The 20,630-nt window shown below is 42.1% G+C and overlaps 1 protein-coding gene across 10 annotated transcripts in view; it reads right to left on the bottom strand.

Moving 5' to 3' along the window:
• The window catches only part of PPP6R3 (protein phosphatase 6 regulatory subunit 3), a 126,578-nt gene that overhangs the window by 36,895 nt on the left and 69,053 nt on the right, over positions 1–20,630 (bottom strand). For all 10 annotated transcript variants that reach the window (XM_079928831.1, XM_079928836.1, XM_079928835.1 and 7 more), the window contains 7 exons: positions 18,327–18,440; positions 10,259–10,388; positions 8,160–8,312; positions 5,976–6,125; positions 4,792–4,856; positions 2,329–2,444; positions 584–669 (listed from right to left, as the gene is read on the bottom strand). In XM_079928831.1, the coding sequence (XP_079784957.1) occupies positions 584–669; positions 2,329–2,444; positions 4,792–4,856; positions 5,976–6,125; positions 8,160–8,312; positions 10,259–10,388; positions 18,327–18,440 (814 nt within the window). The remainder of the gene's footprint in view (positions 1–583; positions 670–2,328; positions 2,445–4,791; positions 4,857–5,975; positions 6,126–8,159; positions 8,313–10,258; positions 10,389–18,326; positions 18,441–20,630) is intronic.

Below are 20,630 nucleotides of genomic sequence, written 5' to 3' on the forward strand. Positions count from 1 at the left end.
AATACTTACCTTAAAACTTAACGTATTAAAGAAAACAAAGACTACATTCCAAAGTCCAATATAATTTTTAAGAATATTATCAATGCCATTATTCCCTGGCTCAAAGTACCAATCTATTAAAGCTGGGGTTTTCAAAGTCATCTATAAAATTTTCCCCCACTGGGAATGACTTTAATGAGGGTCAACTCAACTCAGTAACATTAGAAAATATCGAATACTTAGGTTTTCTAACCACCCGGGGTTATTTAGGCATAAGGCAACAAACCCAACACAGTAAAAGGAAGGCTAGAGGCTGCTCTGTTGAGGTGCTTGGGGAGCAGGGCACTGAGGGAGGTGGAAACCGAGTACAGTGGGAGCAGGTATGAGTAGCTTCTTTGTACCCTTACGTCATCCTAAGCAGGAATTGGAAGTTGACTAGACAAATTAGCAAGAGTACGGTGGGCACTGACCTCTTTTACTGGTAAGAAACATGAGCTTGGCCTACAATTATCAGGACAAGTGGAAGATGTCTCACATCTTTCTGAATAGACGGGCAAAGGCCAAGAGCACTGAAATCACAGAAATGTAACCTTGTAGAACCTACTAGATCTACCGTGTTCCTCTTGTTAGTTTCTCCTAAGGAGCTTGTGCAGAACGTCTCCCATCGCTCCCTGACTTCGTCTGGAAGATCTTCAGAGGGAGAAAAGGAAAAAAACATTATCACTACAGTGACTTGCACACAGACAAATAAACAGGTAACTCGAGAGGGCACCACCCACGTGGTTCCTCAAAGGCAAGCAATCCCTGCAGGCTGAGCTCTCGGAGGGACGGGGTATAGCCATGCTCAGTCTGAACCCCGAGAACTTTTCAGGAACCCCCTCCCCACCACGGTCTATGCTTGATGCTAAGAGCCCTAAGCAGTTCTTTGAATTCAACAAGTTTTTTAAGACCTTTTGCTAAAAACTTAACCTGGAAAATATGTTTCTGATAAGTTCCCTGTAAAGATAACGGTCTTTAAGGTGGGGGTAAAAGCAGTTTTGCTTCATGGTCGTGTGAGTTTAGGAAACACTGCAAATGTCAGCTCTTGCGCACTTTCTTGAGAAACTGACTGGCATCTGGCCAATGAATGTCCCACGGAACCCAGTTTGGCTTCTCAAATTGCTCAAAGATAATGTTTCCTAAATGTTTGTGTCATAGGCCAACATATGGATCCGTATGCAATAGTGAAAGCTACCTTCTACAGAAACTGTAAAGAAAAGGATACACAAATACTTTTCTGAGAAAATGCAACTATAGCTGTAATCTTGGAGGCCTCACTAAGGCTGTCTGTCATCTGACAATTATGGCTTAAACACACGTGTGTACACACTCTTACAAAGGCAAGCAACTTCCATAAAACGAAGACTGATCTAAAAACAAAAAATCATACACATGGCCAATTTACGTGCACAGCAAAGGACATAAAGTGTGATGATCTGGCTAACATCTCGCTCAAGAAGCAAAATTACAGGTGCGCTAGCCCCAATTTGTCCATCACTGGGCCACAACTATACTTTTCGTGCACATTCAATAGGTAACAGCCTCTTGAACACAAACATTCTTAAGAGAGAAATAGTAGGATAGACTGAGAGATGATTTTCAGCAAGTTAATAACTGAACGAATGTTGTACCACAGAGGTTGAAGATGTTTTGCCTTCAGAGTAAGTCACAGGACTAGTAATCCCACTGGTACCAAACCTGGAGCACACAGAGTTCTTGATGCTCTCATTTGGGAGGAGATGGACTCAAGGCCTTGGTGCCAGTGTAAAAGGCATCAATACGGTTTCTTCCAAGTAACCTTGGGCTGATTAAATTCAAATGCTAGTGCAGAAAGAGTCCTTTAGGATATTGGCTAATATTGTTCATTTTAGTAATAGAGAGATGGAAAAAATGCTGTTAAATGCTTTAATATGCCCATTAAAGGAACTCAATCCATAGGCTATGTAGGGGACTTCAGAAGAAAATAAAAAGCAAGAGTAATTGTAGCTCAAGTGGCTCAACTGTCAGCCTACGAGTACTTCAAGCTCAAAGGAACGGTTTAGTGAGCAATACCCTTAGAGAATGAAAGTGGGTAACTAGTTACCCGCTGAGCCTGCCAATACTTAATAAAAGGACTGCAGAACTAAGAACAGAGATACAGCAAAAATCTATATTGTTCAAACACCTTCTCAAGAGCCTCATTCAAATCTCGAGATAATATAAGGAAACTCTTCAGACAGCTATTTAAAAAGCTATGAATATTTCCACTTTACCCATAAATCCTTTCTCCAATCCAACAAAAATGTAATGAAAATTCCATAAACCCATTACCTTTGATGAGCTGCTGTACTAAGGCGCTGTTGGGGCCCTTATCAGTGCTGTGCACGATGCAGTTGGCTATCCTTGTCAGGTGTCCCATGTAGCCATGCCGTCTTCCTCCTTCGGCTCTACCAGGGGTAAAGGACAAATATTCAGACTCCTGAGAGGATGGAGTGATGAACAGCTTGGTAAGTACAGTGGATTTAAGCAATCATTCTAAAAACTGAGGCACTAAAGACAAGAACAGGCGGAAGAAGAGGGTACGTAATATAACCAGGTTGGGGTAGGGGTAGGGGGTGGGAGTGTGGCAGCAACTGTCTATTCAAAAGACTACATTGTAGCCTCAGTCAACAGGACAAACTCTGTTCAAAGACTCAAAGCAACCATCCTCAGTAACACAGTATCTTTAAAAACAAAACCCCAAACATTCACTGATGCCTAATGATTCTGTAACTTTCCTTCCTATCTTTCTGTGAAACTATTTTTCAGACTTTAAACAGATTGTAGGGAAATGAGGTGAGAATTCTGCTGGTTCATTTTGCTAAGATATCAAATTTTAATTGTATCAATCAATCATCGAGATAGTTATCTACCAATGGCATTTCTCAAGTTAAAATATTAGCTGATTTGAGGACTTGGCCAAGATGAGAGGTAGTCAACTTGTATCTGGCCCACTTCCCACTTGGACACAGACATTCACATTACTCCTCACCCCTTCCCCACTTAAGAGTCCAATCTTCACAACTATGACCCATCTTTACATTTAGACAAACTTTTCACATCACAGTGATTTCTCCGCCCGAATATTTACAAAGTGTCAAGTCTTTAAATTCTATGAAACAAAAGACTTTCGATTGCAGACAGGAGGAAACAAACCGAAGAGCTCTTTGCTTCAAGGGAGAATCTTTCAGGAGTCACTAAGAAAAACCATACTGTGCTTGTAGGCTTGCCTGGAAAATGAAATATCTGCTAATAAGCTTAGTAGAGGGCCTGGGAATACCTAAGGGTCTGAAGGCATAAGGTTGACCTTAGCTGAACTGCTATGAGCCTCTTTCAGTTTCACAGTAAGATCCCACGACCGGAGTGTTCCTTCTGGGCAAATTCTTAGTCAGAAACTCTGGTATTCCCTCAAACCCTCACAAGGGAAAACAAACACCCATCTCCAAGTTTTTTGGCCCAAGGCTCCAAATTTTCTTTAGCCTTCCTGTTCAAGGAAACCTTAAAAAGCTCTTTCAGGACTCCCCAAGAGGGGAGGAATATTATTAGCCAGGCCTTCAGAGGATGGAGCTTGCGGGAAGTAGAGCACACAGGACACCTCAGCACTGGCGAGACGAGGAAGCAGAGAGGAAGGGGGTCAAGGAAGGCTAAGATGGGGCAGACACATAACCAGAGACGCCACTCTGGCCACAGACAGCACCCCAAAGGAGCTCCATTTGGAGGAAAGTATCTGAGGTCCACCAAGACTGAACCCCTGCCACCCTCAACCTACACGCCACCTTTCACCACCCAGAGTCAAAGCAAAGCCCTATCGGTGTTTAGTAAGCAATTTTTAAAAACCAAACCCCAGAAAACAAAGCAGGCAGCTCCCGTGAGTTACCTAGCTCTCCTGGGCACTGCAAGAGACATCTGAACAGAGACACAGAGCAGGGAGATCCTGAGAAAGGTTAGACTATAAAGGGGCATGTGACAACTTTATGGGGTGATGGAAACGTTCTGTGTCTTGTCTGTGATGGTTACATGACTGAATGCATTTGTCAGAATTCCTAGAAATGTATACCCAAAAATGTATACTTCAATAAACCTGACTTAAAAACAAACGCAAGAAGTATACCTTGAGAGTGTTTCCCAAACATACCCACCTGCTTCAGAATCTATGGGATGGCATAAAAGCTCCCAGGGCATTAGAGAGGAATGCCTGTTTCAGACAAAACCACTAGGGAAAAAAACTCTGTGTAACAAAGCTACTCACACGCAGCAACTAATACTTCAAGTAATCTTGCCAATCAGCTAACGGAAATTTTCTAAAAAAGGAAATACTAAGCAATTTTACCCTCCCTCTAGCTCCAAGCACAAAGTGGCTCTTTTCTTCCATGAGAACCCGGGTAACAAGGACAAAGGTGCTAATTAAGGAGGACTTTACTTTGTAATTCTTTCCCTTCAACTCCCCATTATTCTCAGAAAAACAGCCATTCAGAAAGGACCAAGAAGTTGCAAAGGCAGCAACAAAGGTGGGGAGTACTCCCAACCCCTGTTCTTTCAAGACAGGTAGAAAGACAGGGGGATCTAAAAGTAAATTACTAGAAAAATATCTGTTACAATTAAATAATCTGGAAGTCCCAAGAGAACCATTTGTAACTGTAAAGTGGCCTGTACCATGTAATTATTATATTCACTGTTCCCTGTCTAGGGCAAGGGAGTATATTTTCTTCAAATTAAAAATCAAACTGAACTCCTATCAGAAAACAATTTACTTACTGTTTCTTCTCGTTCATTTCCCAGGCGTCAAGTATTCGTTCTATCAATTGACATTTTTGAAAGAGCTGAATAAAAAGGAACGTTCCAGTTTAACATTGACATAAATGTCAAAGTGTCAAATTTTTAAAGTGAAACAGAACTCTAGTTAAACAGAAAAGTGATACCTATCACTTTATACATATAACCCAGCAAGCCTAATACAGCTGTGAATTACTGGCTAAATCAGATGCACCGTGAAAATAAATTTACTCAAGGGCCCCAGAACACTACAGGGATTCAAGACAGGATCTATGCCTTTAGCAGTGAACCTACGAGGAAATAATATATTTCAAGTACTGCTACCAGTGAGCAGCTGACCTAAAGCAAAAGACAGGTTTTACTCTGAAATGGAATAAAGAAAATTATGCCTTGGCAAAAATTTAACTCACAATCCACAGCAATACTTGTACATTTTAAATGCGAGCAACACTTACTTCTCTATGAGCTAACATTACTGCATTCGTATTAAAAATAGGTGTGGCTTGCCAAACTCCCGCACGCCAATGACCAGTGCTGTGGGCTGCATTATCGAATGTGCACAGCCAGTCTTATTCAAATGTCATTTGTCTTCCCCATCTACTTGGTTACTCCAGGTTAGCCTTTCCCATCTTCAAGGTTTGGGCGTAACCCAGTATGAGCTAGAGAATGTCACACAATCACAGAACTTCAGAGCAAGAAGAAACCTGAAGACTGACTTAGTAAAATCACCTCATATTTAACAAAAGAAAACAGACCCCCAGAAGAGGCTTCCTCCACACTGCATAAGAACTCACTTCTCCCAACTTTCAGTCATATATTCAGCACAAGAAATTAAAACTCTGGCAAGCCAAATAATTGGTTCAAATGTTTTCTGCAGTATTTAAATTTGCATTGTTCTTTTAATCTCCAAAAGATTTCTAAATCTTCAAATTTATTAATTTTCCCAAATAAGCAAGCCACTTAGCCTTTTTTTTTTTTTTAAAGTTCATGTAATGGTTAATTGTCCAGGATATGATTTACAGAATCACTGGTTAAAACCATTACAAGTTAAATATTCAGACTCTGAAATCTAACCTCCCACCCTTAAACCTCAATTCACTTCACACCTTAAGCAGAAAAATGCTATAACCAGGAGTGGCAGAAAAAAAGACACCAAGTAAGCTTACATGTTTCAATAACAAATTGTCACCAGTGGAGTCTTGATCAGTAATTGTGCTATTTTCTGTGTTTTCAAAAGGACTTGCAAGAATCAGTGCAATACAGATTTCCACTTGTGTGTGTAAAAAGTTATTCCATGTGTATTTGAAGAACATGTCCTACAAAAAAAGAAAAATAATGCTTTCTTTTATTCAGTCTCCTCCATGTTTAAGCCACTACCGCAACACATTCACCAAATAATGAATTAATAAAGTGAAAATGATGTGTTCCTAGTACAATAGGACAAATTAAAAGGAACACATTTTATTTTAAATGCAGTTTAAAATGCCTTCATAGACTAAATAGCATGGTATTTGCTCATTTAACATGTCAGAATTTGCATGGAAACTAACAGAGACCAACAATAAACACATAAAGACAATAATAAATTTCTCAGACAGAAAGAGAGTGTCTTTTTGTTTTCAACGTGACTAATACAGATATTAAGAGTTCAGTAAATTTCCAAAGAAATTTATGAGAATTTCATTTTGCCTCAACAAATGCTTACTGATGACTTCTGAGCAGCACACAGTGCTAGGTGCAACCTGGGAGACAGACAAAAATACGGTCTCCAATCTTGAGGTGCTCACACCTTAAAAAAAATAACCACTCGGGCATTCAAAACTCATAGAACTATCAGTGGATAGAGCAAAATAAGAAAGGTATGAGAGGTGGTGACGTGCGGAACTCCTGGAGGTGCAAGGGTTTTCCAGATTACCTGAAAAGGTAACAGTAGCACACACACAAAAAAAGACAATTCCAAAAAGCACAAATGCATCAAGTATGTATTCAGGATATCGCTGAGTCTTGGTTATCTAATCTCAAAATGAAAAGATAATGATTAATGATCCACTTAGGAGTTTTATCATATTAATCACTCAAAAGAAGCTCTAAGATTAACAACAGAATGAATTAACAATAGCTGTAAACTTACTACTAGGAAGATGAAAGACTAGTGATTGACGACTTCAGTGAGACGCCCAGAGACAGGATTAGGAAGTTATAACCCTGTCAGAGGGTAGGGCAAAAACTATGTCCCCAGAGGGCAAGGGTTATGCTGGCAAGGAAACTGCAATCCTGTAGCGTCTCATCTTTCTCCAAATGTTCCTGCTCTCTACGCCTTCTACTGCTATGTCATTTAACACAAAGCTGAAAAACAACTGAAGTATCTATCTCAGTGACACTAGGAAGAACAAAGGGAATGGTTGATAGAGCATGCATGGGTTTGAAACTGGATGTGAATTCAAATCCTGCTCCACCACTTACTAGCCATGGAATGTATCCCCTATCTGGGCATGATCTGAAAAATCATGCCCAGGATCACATGAGAAATGTATATGAAGTTTTATACCTAGGATCACATGAGAAATGTATATGAAGTGTACATTCAATACCTTTCATGTAAAGAGCAAACACCCAGACTCTCCTTTGAAACACACGCCAAGTTCCTCCCAGTGCACAGTGTGGCCAGCGGGTGTACAGTGTGGGTCCTGGGAACCCATCTGTGCTGTGCAGAGGCAGGACAGAGCAAGCAGAGGCCCCGGGGCCAGGCCCATGGATCCCAAACACAGGCCTTGGAGCTGGGGAACTCAGGGGTCAGGGAAGTCCAGGTAATTCCTGGGCTCTTCTTTTTCCCTTACATTCCCTTCTGCTTCCACTGAAGCAGACTAAATCAAAAGATAGTCTCACACTAAATTGAAACAGTCTTTTAGACTCAAATCAAGACAGTGTCAGAGACCTCGTATACTATCTCAGTGGAAAGAAGATCAAAGCTTGTCCCTTGGCTAATTATGAAGAGAAAATAATGCTGTAAGCCCTAGTCGTTTATTGCTAATACAATCCCCTGAAGAGGGTGATTACACTCACTCTATCCTCCATACGAGACTGAGCTTCTCAAGGGAAACATCTGTCTTAATCACCTTCCAAATTCTCTAATACAGTTCTTTACGCACGGCAACAATAAATTACTACTGAAAAATTGAAAGCATTCAAAATTGATGATAACCTCAAAGGGAAAACTATATAAAAGACTGTTTACACTCCGACCAAGGAAAGTCATTGACACATACTGTAAATTTATGAGGTTCTACCTTCAGTTATGTATCCATAAAGTATCAAGGGCAAATTAAGACATCTTTCAGGGGATATCGTACCAATATGACCCCAATGCTATTCAGCTCCATAAGGTCCCCGTTGATACTGCTGGTATTTGTTTGGAGGAGGCTGGATATCAACCTAATCACATTCAACCGGGTGTTCCCCACGGGAGGGTCCAGCACGCCCCACGTAGTCTTCATCACACTTTTCTGAGGAAGAAAAAGCTTTCCAATTAAATTCAGTTCAGTAAACAAATAAAGGGTGTAGGAGTATGTACTAAGATACAACGCTAGGTAAACTAAGCCTGCAAACAACTTGGCCTGAATTCTACACCTGAAGGAAAATCCAAAACTCCTACTGATGATATCTTTAAGATATGATGAAATGAACATGAGGGAAAACAATTAAGTAATTTCCCTGGACTACAAATTTTATAAGAAGTCAAGTACCCCCTTGCCTTCAACATTGCAAACACCACAGGAATGAAGCAGAAAGCTACTGAAGTCCACGAAAAAAAAAGTGCAATATTCCAATTCTGACCAGAAACCTAAGAAACTAAGAAAAGTTACAAGTGGTTTTAGATCACAGTTCTCAATCTCTGCCAAATCTGTGATAAAAGTGCAAACTCAGAAGTTGCCTCTGGATCACAACCTTGAAACAGGATCAACCTCAAACCTGTTCTTGTCCATAAAAGGGAGTTTCTATTCTCTGAAATCACAAAAGACAGACACAGAACATTCCGGAACTTCAGAAGTTTGGCAGGAAAGGATGATGACCTGTGACAACGAAGCGAGGATGCCCTTCTCCATGTCCTCGTCCACAGGGGATCCCTGCCCCCCTGCCTGCGCTCCTCCAGGCCCAGTGGAACTGGACGGCCCCCAGTTTCACTCCCTGTGGCACAGCTCTAATAAACACGGACCTACTCACTCACCACATCATGTAGTAAAAAGCAGCCACAAGCTGAACTCACTCCTAGCCGTGAACAAGAGGAAGGGCAAACCAAACACTGTCTTACTTCCGAGTTAGGCCCAAGAAGAGTACCAGTGTGAGAATCCATATTAGACGCTGCCTTTTTTGTCCACCTAGAAAGAAGACTGTGGCACCTGAGACACAGGTCAGGGGAACCTGGCCACACCCTCTCCTCTCACAGGACCTCCTTCCCCTCCAACTTCCACTTCTCTTCTCCTGAGCAAATCCTTCTCCTCTCCTTACTCTCCCTCCTCTTCTTCCCAGGTCTGGCACAAAGGACGCCACAGTTAAACACCAGCTCCCCCTCCACAAGATGGTTAAGTAAACAGAAAACATCTACTTTAGAAAGGAGACACTAGTCTACTAATTTCCCAGTAACTCGCACCGTAGACGTCACAGAGACACACTTTCCAGAGCCTGGGATGCTGGATGCAATGATGCAGGGCAGAAGGAAAAACCAAAGTGTAAGAACTAGTGCAGGCGGTAGAACTCTCATGGAACTGCCTTCCACCCTAGAGATGCCAAAAGGAAGAGCCTTGTCCCCTAAAGCTCGATCTGCGCCAACCCGAGGGGGTGGGGTGTCACGGAAGGACACCACTATGGACCCTGGACACCCCTCTTTTGGAGGTCTTCGCTGTCTGCTGTCTGTGCTTTCAGTGGCTGCCTGATTAACAGTCATTTCTGGATTAGCACACGGATGCTCCCGACAGAAAAACTAACACTCCAAGTCACATTCAGCCAACTACTTCTTAAATGAGATACCTGTTCATCAGGCGGTTACACTGCTCCAACTCTGAATAAGACAGCTCAGTTTCAAAGGTTAGTTCCTAAACGGTTAGCTTTTACCTCAAAGATGTGACAATAACACGCTGTGAGAGGAAAACGACTGTACTGGCACGTAAGTATGCAGAATATAGAGGAAGAACAAAAAGCTGAGTTTCCTAAGCAGATGAGTAACTTACTTAATTTTAATTCTATTCTATTCATCAATTTAGATGCTATATATCGATAAAAGCCAATTAAAAACTAGCTCAAGAGCAATGAAAACAACTGCCCGTGTACCTTCTAATATGCTTTGCACATGGGAGTCACAGCCAGTCCTTTAACTCACAAGGTTCATCTACTTTCTAACAACAGCTGAAATCTAGCTACTGGCTGGTCAACGGGCTTCAGAGAGCTGCCTTACCTTGGGTGGCTCAAGCAGGAGTTCATGAAAAGATCCAAGTCTTCCTCGGATGGCTTCTAGAACGCTCTTGTTGACCGAACAAGCTGAATGACTCATGCCTGGTGGGCAGATCTCTATATGGCCTTCAAATCTTGAAACAAAGCAAGTTAATTTTATTTATTACTTCAGAGCAAATCACTCAAGGTGCTCCGTATCAGCGTATAGGGATATACATGATAGCTACAGAATATATAGTGATTATATCAAAATTTCTGGAAGGATAGGAAGAGGGTGTAATAAAACCTTGACAGGGATCAGCCAACATGGTCTGAAATCCAAAGATGTACAGTGTCGGGTGAGAAATTATATCCATTTCTTCCCATTCTCTCCTAAACCTTTTAACTCCTTATACCTATTGTACTAATATCAGGTCTCTAACCAGAAAATCTGGAAAGCAGCAGGAGATCCCTGAATTACAGGACACATCACACTGCCTGCCACTGGAAGACTGTTAATAATAAACAAGCCTGTATTAGTTCTATACAGTTTCTTTTGACTAATCAACACTGCTTCCTATTTAAAAGTCTTAACTTACTCTTCTGCATAAAGCTTCATCTATACTCATTACAAACCACTCCTTTTAGAAAAACAATTACGAGTGGAATGAGACTCCCAAATCCCAATCAGTTTTAGAAAGCACAGGGGTTCTCAAAGTTTGGGGACATAAGGAGGGAGGGGTCTAAAAATGTGGGTGTACAATTCAGATTAAAAGATAAACCTGGGAGTGGTGTGTCAGTGCAAACTAGCGCTTAACAATGTAGCTGCTGGAGCACGACTGCCTGAGCCTGAACCCTGGACCTTCACTCACCAGTAATTCGTTCTAATATGGAAAACGGGAACCACTGAAGAATGTCCCTCCCAGGACTGCTGTGGGGACCACGCTAATGTAGACAAAGGACTGAGGGCGCTGCCGGACACAGCTAACACCTAGAGAGTGGTTATTAGGGCTGTTACCCCAGGACTGCTGTGGGGACCACGCTAATGAGGACAAAGGACTGAGGGCGCTGCCGGACACAGCTAACACCTAGAGAGTGGTTATTAGGGCTGTTACTTGAAAATATTTCACACGGGCAAGTGATTTCTAAGAGCTACACGGAACAGCCTTCAGAAACTCAATTCCTAGAAAGGGGGAGTAGGCAGAATAAAGGCCTTTTGCTTTGATTATAGTGCTTTTTAATGTGTAGGGGTTTTAATAATTTATGTGGCCAAATATAGCATTCTTCACTATAGTCTCTGTCCAGGAAGCCATACTTAAAAGTTCTTTACAATGCCATAATCCTATGAGTATTTGCATACTTTTCCTCTGGTGTTTTTCATTTAACTCATCTGGAATTTATTTTTATGCAAAACAGGTATAGACATGATATTTTTTTCCCCAAGTGGCGAGTCACTTCTAAGCCACATTTATAGAATGATCCGCTTTTCCCCACTTATGTGGAAAAAAAAAAAAAACCCATACAAAAACATATACTAAAATTCCTTAATCATTCATATACATTTTATTTGTTCATCTAATAAATACTTAGTGAGCATCAATTTATGTACCTGCCTTGACTCAGGTACTACAATCAATATCCATGGTGTTTCTCACATTTTAATCCTTTCAAATATAGGTAAAAATCTGCCAAATCCAAAACAAAACCTGTGCTGATATTCCGAAGAGATACATGAAATCTGGAACACAGACTTGGAAAGGCACAAGAAGTGATGGCTGTTTGGGGCATCGGGAGTCTGTTCCTTTCCTCTCTGAACAGAGATCTACAGTCCAGATGCACGGTATCTGCATCCACGCAGCTCCCTCAACCACTCACCAGTTAAGGAAACTTTGCTTATTTACTGTTTGGGATGATTATGAATAAAGGGCACGAATATTCACTCACAAGTTTCTGTGTGACACAATTTTCACTTTTCTTGGGTAAATATCTAAGAGTGCTGGATAATATACTGCAATAAAGGTCTGTTTGTTAAAAACCTGCCAGGTGTTCTTAGGAGATGGCAGCATGACTTAACATCCCAGTCGGAGAGTGTGAGGCTTCACTGTCACCAGCACTGGCTCTGTTTGTTTGGTTCAGCTGTTCAGTGGGCTGAATGGTCCCCCCACAAAACGTATGTCCACATCCTAGTCCCCAATCTGGATGCCTTTTCTTTCTTTCCTGCCTCACTGCACCGCTAGGGCCTGTAGCATGAGGCTGAATAGAACTGGTGACGGGAAATATTCTTGCCATGGTCCTTGATTTTAGGGGCTATGATTTCAGTTTTTGCCCATTAAGAATGATGGTAGCTATGGGTTTTCTTTTTGTTTTTCAGTTTCCAAGTTCCCTTCTATTCCTAATTTGCAGAGAGGTTTTATCATACAAGAATGTAATGAAATGATCACATGGTTTGACTTCTTTAGTCTGTTGGTATCAGTTATACTGGTTGATATTTATTAAAGCTATTTTTGTGAAGCAGTTTTAAGTTCACAGCAAAATGGAGGGGAAGGTACAGAGACTCCCATATACCCTCTGCCCCCACAAACGCACAGCCTCCCCATTATCAACATCCTCTACCAGAGTTATGTTTATTACAATCCATGAACCTACACTGACACATCATCACCACCCAGAACCCAGCTTACATTATGGTTCACTCTAATGGGTTTGGACAAATAATGACATGTATTGGTCACTATGATATTATACAGAGCATTTTCACTGCCCTAACGGTCCCCTGTGCTCCACCTATTCATTTCACTCCCCTTGCCAACCCCTGGCAACCGTGATCTTTTTACTGTCTCCACAGTAAAATATGACATTTTCCAGAATGTATGTAGCCTTTTCAGACTGGCTTCTTTCACTTCTTTCTTTCTTTCTTTTTTTTTTTTTTTTTTGCGGTACACGGGCCTCTCACTGCTGTGGCCTCTCCCGCCGCGGAGCACAGGCTCCGGACGCGCAGGCTCAGCGGCCATGGCTCACGGGCCCAGCCGCTCCTCGGCATGTGGGATCCTCCTGGACCGGGGCACGAACCCACGTCCCCTGCATCGGCAGGCGGCCTCTCAGCCACTGCGCCCCCAGGGACGCCCTCACTTCTTTCTTTTTCATTTGCATTTAAGGTCCCTCCATGTCTTTTCATGGCATGAGGGCACATTCTTTTTAGTGCTGAATAATATTCCACCGTCTGGATGAACTACGGTTTATTTATCCACTCACCTACTGAGGACCTCCTGGCTGCTTCCAAGCTTTGCCAAGTGTGGATAAAGCTGCTGAACAACTGTGTGCAGGTTTTTGTGTGAACCTAAGTCTTCAACTCCTCTGGGTAAATATGAAGGAGCACAACTGCTGGACTGTATGGTAAAAGTATGTTTAGTTTTCTAAGAAACTACCAGACTGTCTTCCAAAGTGGCTGCACCATTTTGCATTTCCACCGGCAACAAATGAGATTTCCTGCTGCCCTGCAGTCCTGCCAGCACTTGGTGTCGTCAATTAGGTCCACTGAATTGCTAGTACTGTGCTTCTTACCGATTTCTGTCTAAACGTTATGTCCATTTCTGTTAGAACTTCTGTTTTAGATTTACAAAAAAATTGCAAAAATAGTACAGGGTTCCCATGTGACCCATACCCAGTTTCCCGTTATTATCTTTCATTTGTCAAAATTAATGAACCAGTACTCACACGTAAAATCCATACTTTATTCAGATTTCCTTGGTTTTTGCCTACAGTTGTTTCTCTGACCCAGAATCCACCGAGGACACCACACTATATTTAGCTTTCAATGTCCTTAGCCTCCTCTTGGCTGTGACAGTTACTCAGACTTTCCTGGTCAGGTACTTTGCAAATGTCCCTCATTTGGGGTCTGGTCTTAACATTTTTCTCATGATCATGGGTCTTTGAGAGGAAGAACACACAAGTAAAACGACATTTTCATTGCATACTATCAACACAACAGTGCTGGCTGCTGACTTTGATCATATGGCTGAGGAAGTGCTGGTCAGATTTCTCTGTCAAACTTGACAGAGTAACTGTCAAGTTCTCATTTTATTCTCTCTTCATACTGCACTTTTTAGAAGGAAGTCATGAGGTGCAGTCTACACGTCAAGAACGGACAGTCTTTTTCTTCCTCCTTGAGAAGGGATTATGAACTATTTGGAATTCTCCCGCAGGGGAGGTTTGTCTCCTCACCCTCTTTTACTTATTCAGTCACTTATGTATATCAGTATGAACGCATGGGTATTTTATACTTTGTGTTACAAAACCATACGGCCTTACTTTATTGTGCAAGTGTTGCCAGCTCTGGCCACTGGGAGCTCTTTTAGTTGCCCCGTGCCCCTCACACACCCGGTGCTGTGGGTTTTCTCTCGGAGCGCGTCCTTACTGTCTGCACCACAGGATGCTCCACATTCATCTTGTATACTTCTTAGCCCAGTTGCAGAACCAGCCACTTCTCCATGAAGCCCTGGTTCCTTTACTGGAGGATGGTATGAGAAACTGAGATCTGGGCACACGGTTACTTGTTCCTGGTGATGCTTCATGACTTCTAGGCCTCACAAAGCAACTGTCTTCCTGGTTTAACTCTTCATATTTCAGTATCGGTAACTTCTAGTGTCCTACACTGATCCTTTCCTCAACTATGTCAAAGTTTACAAATGAGCCCAAAGGCATTCTTCAATCTCTGTTGTAGTTTTCATTTCTAGCATTTGTGTATGATCTTCCATATCTGTTAAAATTCTCCATCTGTTCACATATTGCTCACTTTTCCCACAAGCCTTTAACACATTAATCATAGTTATCTTAAATTCCCTACCAGATTGTTCCAACATTTTTGAATCTAGTTCTCCTGACTGCTTTTTCTCGAGAGTTCAGTTTGTTTGGGTTCTTTTTATCTTGCTTCTTTGTCTTGCAATTTTTTAGCTGTGACGTGGACATGCTGTGTAAGACAACAGAGACTGATATAACTAGTATTTGCAATGGATACACCCCTTTTTTTCTAGGTCTTTAGTGTGGGGTTTCTGGATCAATTTATAGTCAGCAGCTGAGTTAGGTTTGGGTTTTGTTGTTCCTATGACTGACTTCTCTCGGCACACTGAAGACTTTAAATGTGTCTCAGGTCACTTTGTATTTATAGTTAGGGATGGATTGCCAAGGTTTTCTCAACTTCTGCTCTGCCCCTGGCTGAGGTTCTTCCCTTCAAGCCTGCTCCTGTGCTGATGGCCTCCTTCCACACTGCAGCCTTCCCTCCGCCAGCACGCTGCTCTCGTCACTCGATGTGTGGTGGCCTGGTGGGGAGGACCGCTCTGTTGTTCTGGTTCAGCCTCGGTCTCAGGCAGCGGAAGTGCTCATGGACCTCGGGGGTGGGGCCCTCTCGGTGATCCTGCCCTTACCTCAGTGGTAGGGGCTCTCTAATAGCCTGGGCCCTGAAAAGTGTCCCTGCTTGTCCTGTGGGGCAGAGACATTTTCCTGGTCCCTTCCTCCTCATCGAGTCTTTAGGGTTACAGGGTTTGCTGCCCTTTCGCCAGTGGCTTCAGGGTTTTATTCAGCAGGGGCGGGAATGGAGAAGGACCCTGCTGCTGCACTCCGCAGCCCTACTCTGCAAGGGAGGCCTTCTCAGGGCTCTTACCCGGCCTCCAGTACTTCCTGAGCAGGGCTCGCAGGTATGTGCAAAGTCCTGAGTCTGTAGTTCTCAGGGTGTCCTTGCTCTCCCTGCACCTGAGGCGCTTTGGGCGTTACATAACCTACTATTATTCTACGTTTATAAAAAAGACATTGGAACTATCATTTTTTTAAGATGAAAAATGAAACTGTGTATCAAAGTACCTCAGTTCCTCAGTAGAAGATAAGAATTATATTGTGCACTAACTTACCCTTTCTCTCCTTTCTTTCCCGGACCGGGGCACAAACCCGTGTCCCCTGCACTGGCAGGCAGACTCTCAACCACTGCGCCACCAGGGAAGCCCTCTCATTACTTCTTGACTTTTACTAAAATAATCTGGAATTTATTGGGGTTTTTTTTTCAACATTTGACTTATTCAATTATTCATTCTTAACATAACTTTCACAGTCATATGAATTGTCACATTCCTATCTGTTTCATTTATCATTACTTTCACCAACATATTTCCTTATCTTAAGTTCTTTATTCTACCTTATTTTTCTGCTTGGCTTCGGTAAAGTCCATCTTCGAGTAATCTGGCCCAGGTACAGGACACGGATGGGACACTGAGGTCCATACGCTTGAAAATGCCTCCTGCCCTCACACAGCAACAAAAGTGCTTCAGGGTCACAATCCTGCCCCCTGTTTTTCAGTGTTTAGTTAGCTTTACAAATGACATGTCTGGCAACGTGATTTGCTTTGTAGTTAACCCACTTTTTTCTTGTCCAAATATTTTTAAGATTTATCCTTTATCCTAGGGATTCAGAAATCACATAAGGATAAGGCTAAGATCTCAGTTGTCCACCACCCCTCCACCTGCCCCTCTTTAAAGTTAATCGTGCTTAGTATTTGATAAACCTTTGTGGTCTGAGGATAAGTCCCTTCTGATCAGAAATTCCTTCCTGTCATTTATTACTGTATCGTCTCCATTCTCAAGACAGAGTTGTCAATATAAATCTCGCAGCACCAGCTCATGTGCTTTTGAACCATTTTGAGAGATGATGCAACTGCCTTGCAGCATGAGTAGCAAGATAACAGTCCTGTATCACCTGATTAATACCTTAAGTTACTGGTTACGCTATTTAAAATATGATTTACCAGGGAAGACATAGGCAAAGTCAAAACTGCAGATACAACTCCAAATGACAACAGAGCTGAAGCAGTGCTGCCACACTGCCCTTCCATTATCACTAACCAGAGATTAAAGAACCAGAAATAGAGATGAAGACTTTGGGAAGCAGGGATTGGTAAGGCTGTGTTTACTATTTTGCTGGAAACCAAAATGACATCACAAACTAAATCCAGAAACGCTGGATGGCTAAATTTTCATATGCTGACAGCAGACCGTGTCTCTCCTCCTCTTCATGCCCTCTGCTTTACTGGATGGATCCAATAGTGGGTAAGAAAATACAAATTCTAATCTCTAAACCACATGTTCCCAGAATGCAAACACATACATACCTCTTCAAATTCTCATTCTCCAGAGAACAATTAGGAAAACTCTGACAATTAGTAAGTAAATTAGCTTTGGGTATAAACTGTAAAGAATAATATGACAGGGCTTCCCTGGTGGCGCAGCGGTTTAGAGTCGGCCTGCCGATGCAGGGGACGCGGGTTCGTGCCCCGGTCCAGGAAGATCCCACATGCCACGGAGCGGCTGGGCCCGTGAGCCATGGCCGCTGAGCCTGCGCATCTGGAGCCTGTGCTCCGCAACGGGAGACACCACAACAGTGAGAGGCCCGCGTACAGCAAAAAAAAAAAAAAGAAAAGAAAAAAAGAAAAAAAAGAATAATATGACAAATATTAATTGACTTGTCCAGAGGCACATACATAGGGAAAACAAGACTATATTTCTGATTCTGAAACACACAGCACAAAGTTTTCCTTAAGGTCTCAAGCCACCTGCCCGTCCATTTTTAAACAGCCTAATGAACTGTAGTTGCCTCATATGTGAAACCCCAGAAAAAAACAACCCAAAGCCTCAAGTTAGCAAGCACTGGACAGAATCACAAGATGGAAAGAGCCCTGAACTGCCACTTGGAGGAGAGCTGCATACAAACCAGGAACACCTATTTTCAATTTTCATAAGCAAGAAATAAGCTTCTCTTGTGTTTGAGCCATTCTGTATGGGTTTGACTTATTATAGAAGCATTCTGGTAACTACTACAATACCCCAAATGACTAGAATCCACATATTGCCAATAGTGTTTACCAAACCATATAGTTCAACTACATCTATGCATCCCATTCATATAAAACTATTTATATAGTAGAAAAAGATTCAACACCTGAAATTCACGGGCATGATACTGTAGCGATCAACCAACAACTTAACTCTTAGCTTTTAAAAATTCTAAAAGCAAAACCAAATGGCTCATTTCGCAAGACAGAAAGGAAAACTTACGTTGGTCGCCGTGTCTCAAGTAAAGCCAACAATATCTGGACTGCGCTGACTATGGCCGATTCATTCTTCTCCTTGTGGAAAATATTTGATAGGAGCTGCTCTATGATTTCTTGCCTACGAAAACAAATCAATAGTCAAGCACTAATTGTAACACTGTTTAACACAAACAACTTCGGAGAAAAAGATCATGGTATCAGTAAGACAAGTATAAAAGAGTTCAACCTCACTTGTGCATATTTATTAACAATATTTTATGTTTAATATATCTATAAGGAAGGCCAGTGATCTTGCTTATCATAAATGTAACACAGACATATATATATATATATATATATATATATATATATATATATATATATATATATATATATATATATATATATATATATATATATATTCCTATCCCCTCCCCTCAGCAAAGTCATCTGGGCCCTGCTTGCCTTTGCCAATTTTGTTGAAAGCCAACAAACACCTCACGACTGGAAGTCACCTCCTACTCAGATGGTGGGGACGGGCGGTAAAAAGACTCAGAACCCTTCAGCCCCACAGAAGGAGGGGACTTTTTACAAAAGAAACCATAAATGTTTTCCCACAAAGGCATTCATGTATAATTAACAAAGATCTAAAACAGACACAAGATAACATCACTTGCTGCACTGTACTCTACAACTAAAATTTGGTAAACCAAAATAATGTGGTAGCAGTGAAATGGGTGTGACTGAACTACTGCCCCAAAAGTATTCTCCACAGGCTCTTCCCATGACACCCCCCCATACATGTATACAAGGTCACAATTAATGTAGAATACAAGGGTAACCTGTTAGGTGAATAAATTTATACGGATGTTCTCAAGGAAAACCTGTTTCTTAGGATCTCAGTAATTTTTAGAACCCATGGGGATTAAGAAATGGAATCACCTTAGCAATGAGAGGGACAGCTGTGTTGTCCCTGGTGCCCACCTGGCAGACACACTAGTCACCCCAAGGTACAGCTGTGCTCACTGGCTACTAACACCAGTTCCTTTGCCAGGTTAGGGCAGCAAGTAGGAGAGAATCTCTTTCTCTTTGGGGGAAGCAAATAAAACTGGTATCTAACCTAACTTCAGAGGATCCCCTTGCAGGAAGTAGCTTTCAAGTACTCTCAGACCAGCACTAGAATTGCTTGTGAGATCTCTACCCAAAACAGTACTGTAAAAGTCACTAAACACACAGCAGTCTACAGAGTAACTATTAAACTTGGAACTGAGCTCTGGAAAACAGACTGCTTTTCTGTAAATACGTATATTCTTCAAATAGCAGCCTCACCCCAGGTAGAGGGGTACCGACAGGGCATCCAACTGTAGATGTCCACCTTCTCATTCAGCTGTAGTGTCTAACTTTCCAGAGAGCAATATCACCTTTCATAAACCCTGATGCCTGAAGGGAGTGGCTAACAAAGAGGTTCTCACTCTTTCATGGCTGCATCAAATTGGAAGTCTACCATACCCATGGACAGTGTTCTACTAATGGACAAAAATGAGATAATAACCAGCAAAAATGTGACGGTCAAGATGCAACCCAGCAGCTGAGCCATATTCTGAGTCTTAGCTAAACATACAAATATCACCAAATACAGAAGAAATCATAAACTGAAGAACTGAGCTTATTAAACAGGATAAAAAGAATGCCTTCATATTCTTTAAATAATAAGGCATTTATTTACAAATGAGAAGACATATTCACTTTCACTTTTTAAAAAATGGAGTTCTTGGGCTTCCCTGGTGGCGCAGTGGTTGAGAGTCCGCCTGTCGATGCAGGGGACGCGGGTTCGTGCCCCGGTCTGGGAAGATCCCACATGCCGCGGAGTGGATGGGCCCGTGAGCCATGGCCGCTGAGCCTGCGCGTCCGGAGCCTGTGCTCCGCAACGGGAGAGGCCACAACAGAGAGAGGCCCGCGTACCGCAAAAAAAAAAAATGGAGTTCTTAGACGAACACCAATAAAGTTCATTATGTGAGCTGTGTTACGCACGAGGCCAGCCAGGTTCTTCACCCAGGCCTTTGAGACGATGGCGCACTTCTGTTTTGTTTTGTTTTTGTGTGGGCAGCTAAAGACTCGCATCTATAAAAATAACTGGGCTCAACCCGGCCCAGAGGCCGACCCACTGTCAGCTCATTAGCATCAAGAATTAGGAGCTGCCTGGTCCAACCCTCCCTAACACAACTAGTTTTAAAGGAATTCTGGAACTTCAGATTTTCCCACAACAGAGCTACTAAATTAAATACATTCAATTTAAGCTCAGATTGTTTCCCAAGCTAACACTCACTAC

This window comes from Stenella coeruleoalba (genome assembly GCF_951394435.1).
Source record: "Stenella coeruleoalba genome assembly, chromosome: 8".
Lineage (NCBI taxonomy): Eukaryota > Metazoa > Chordata > Mammalia > Artiodactyla > Delphinidae > Stenella > Stenella coeruleoalba.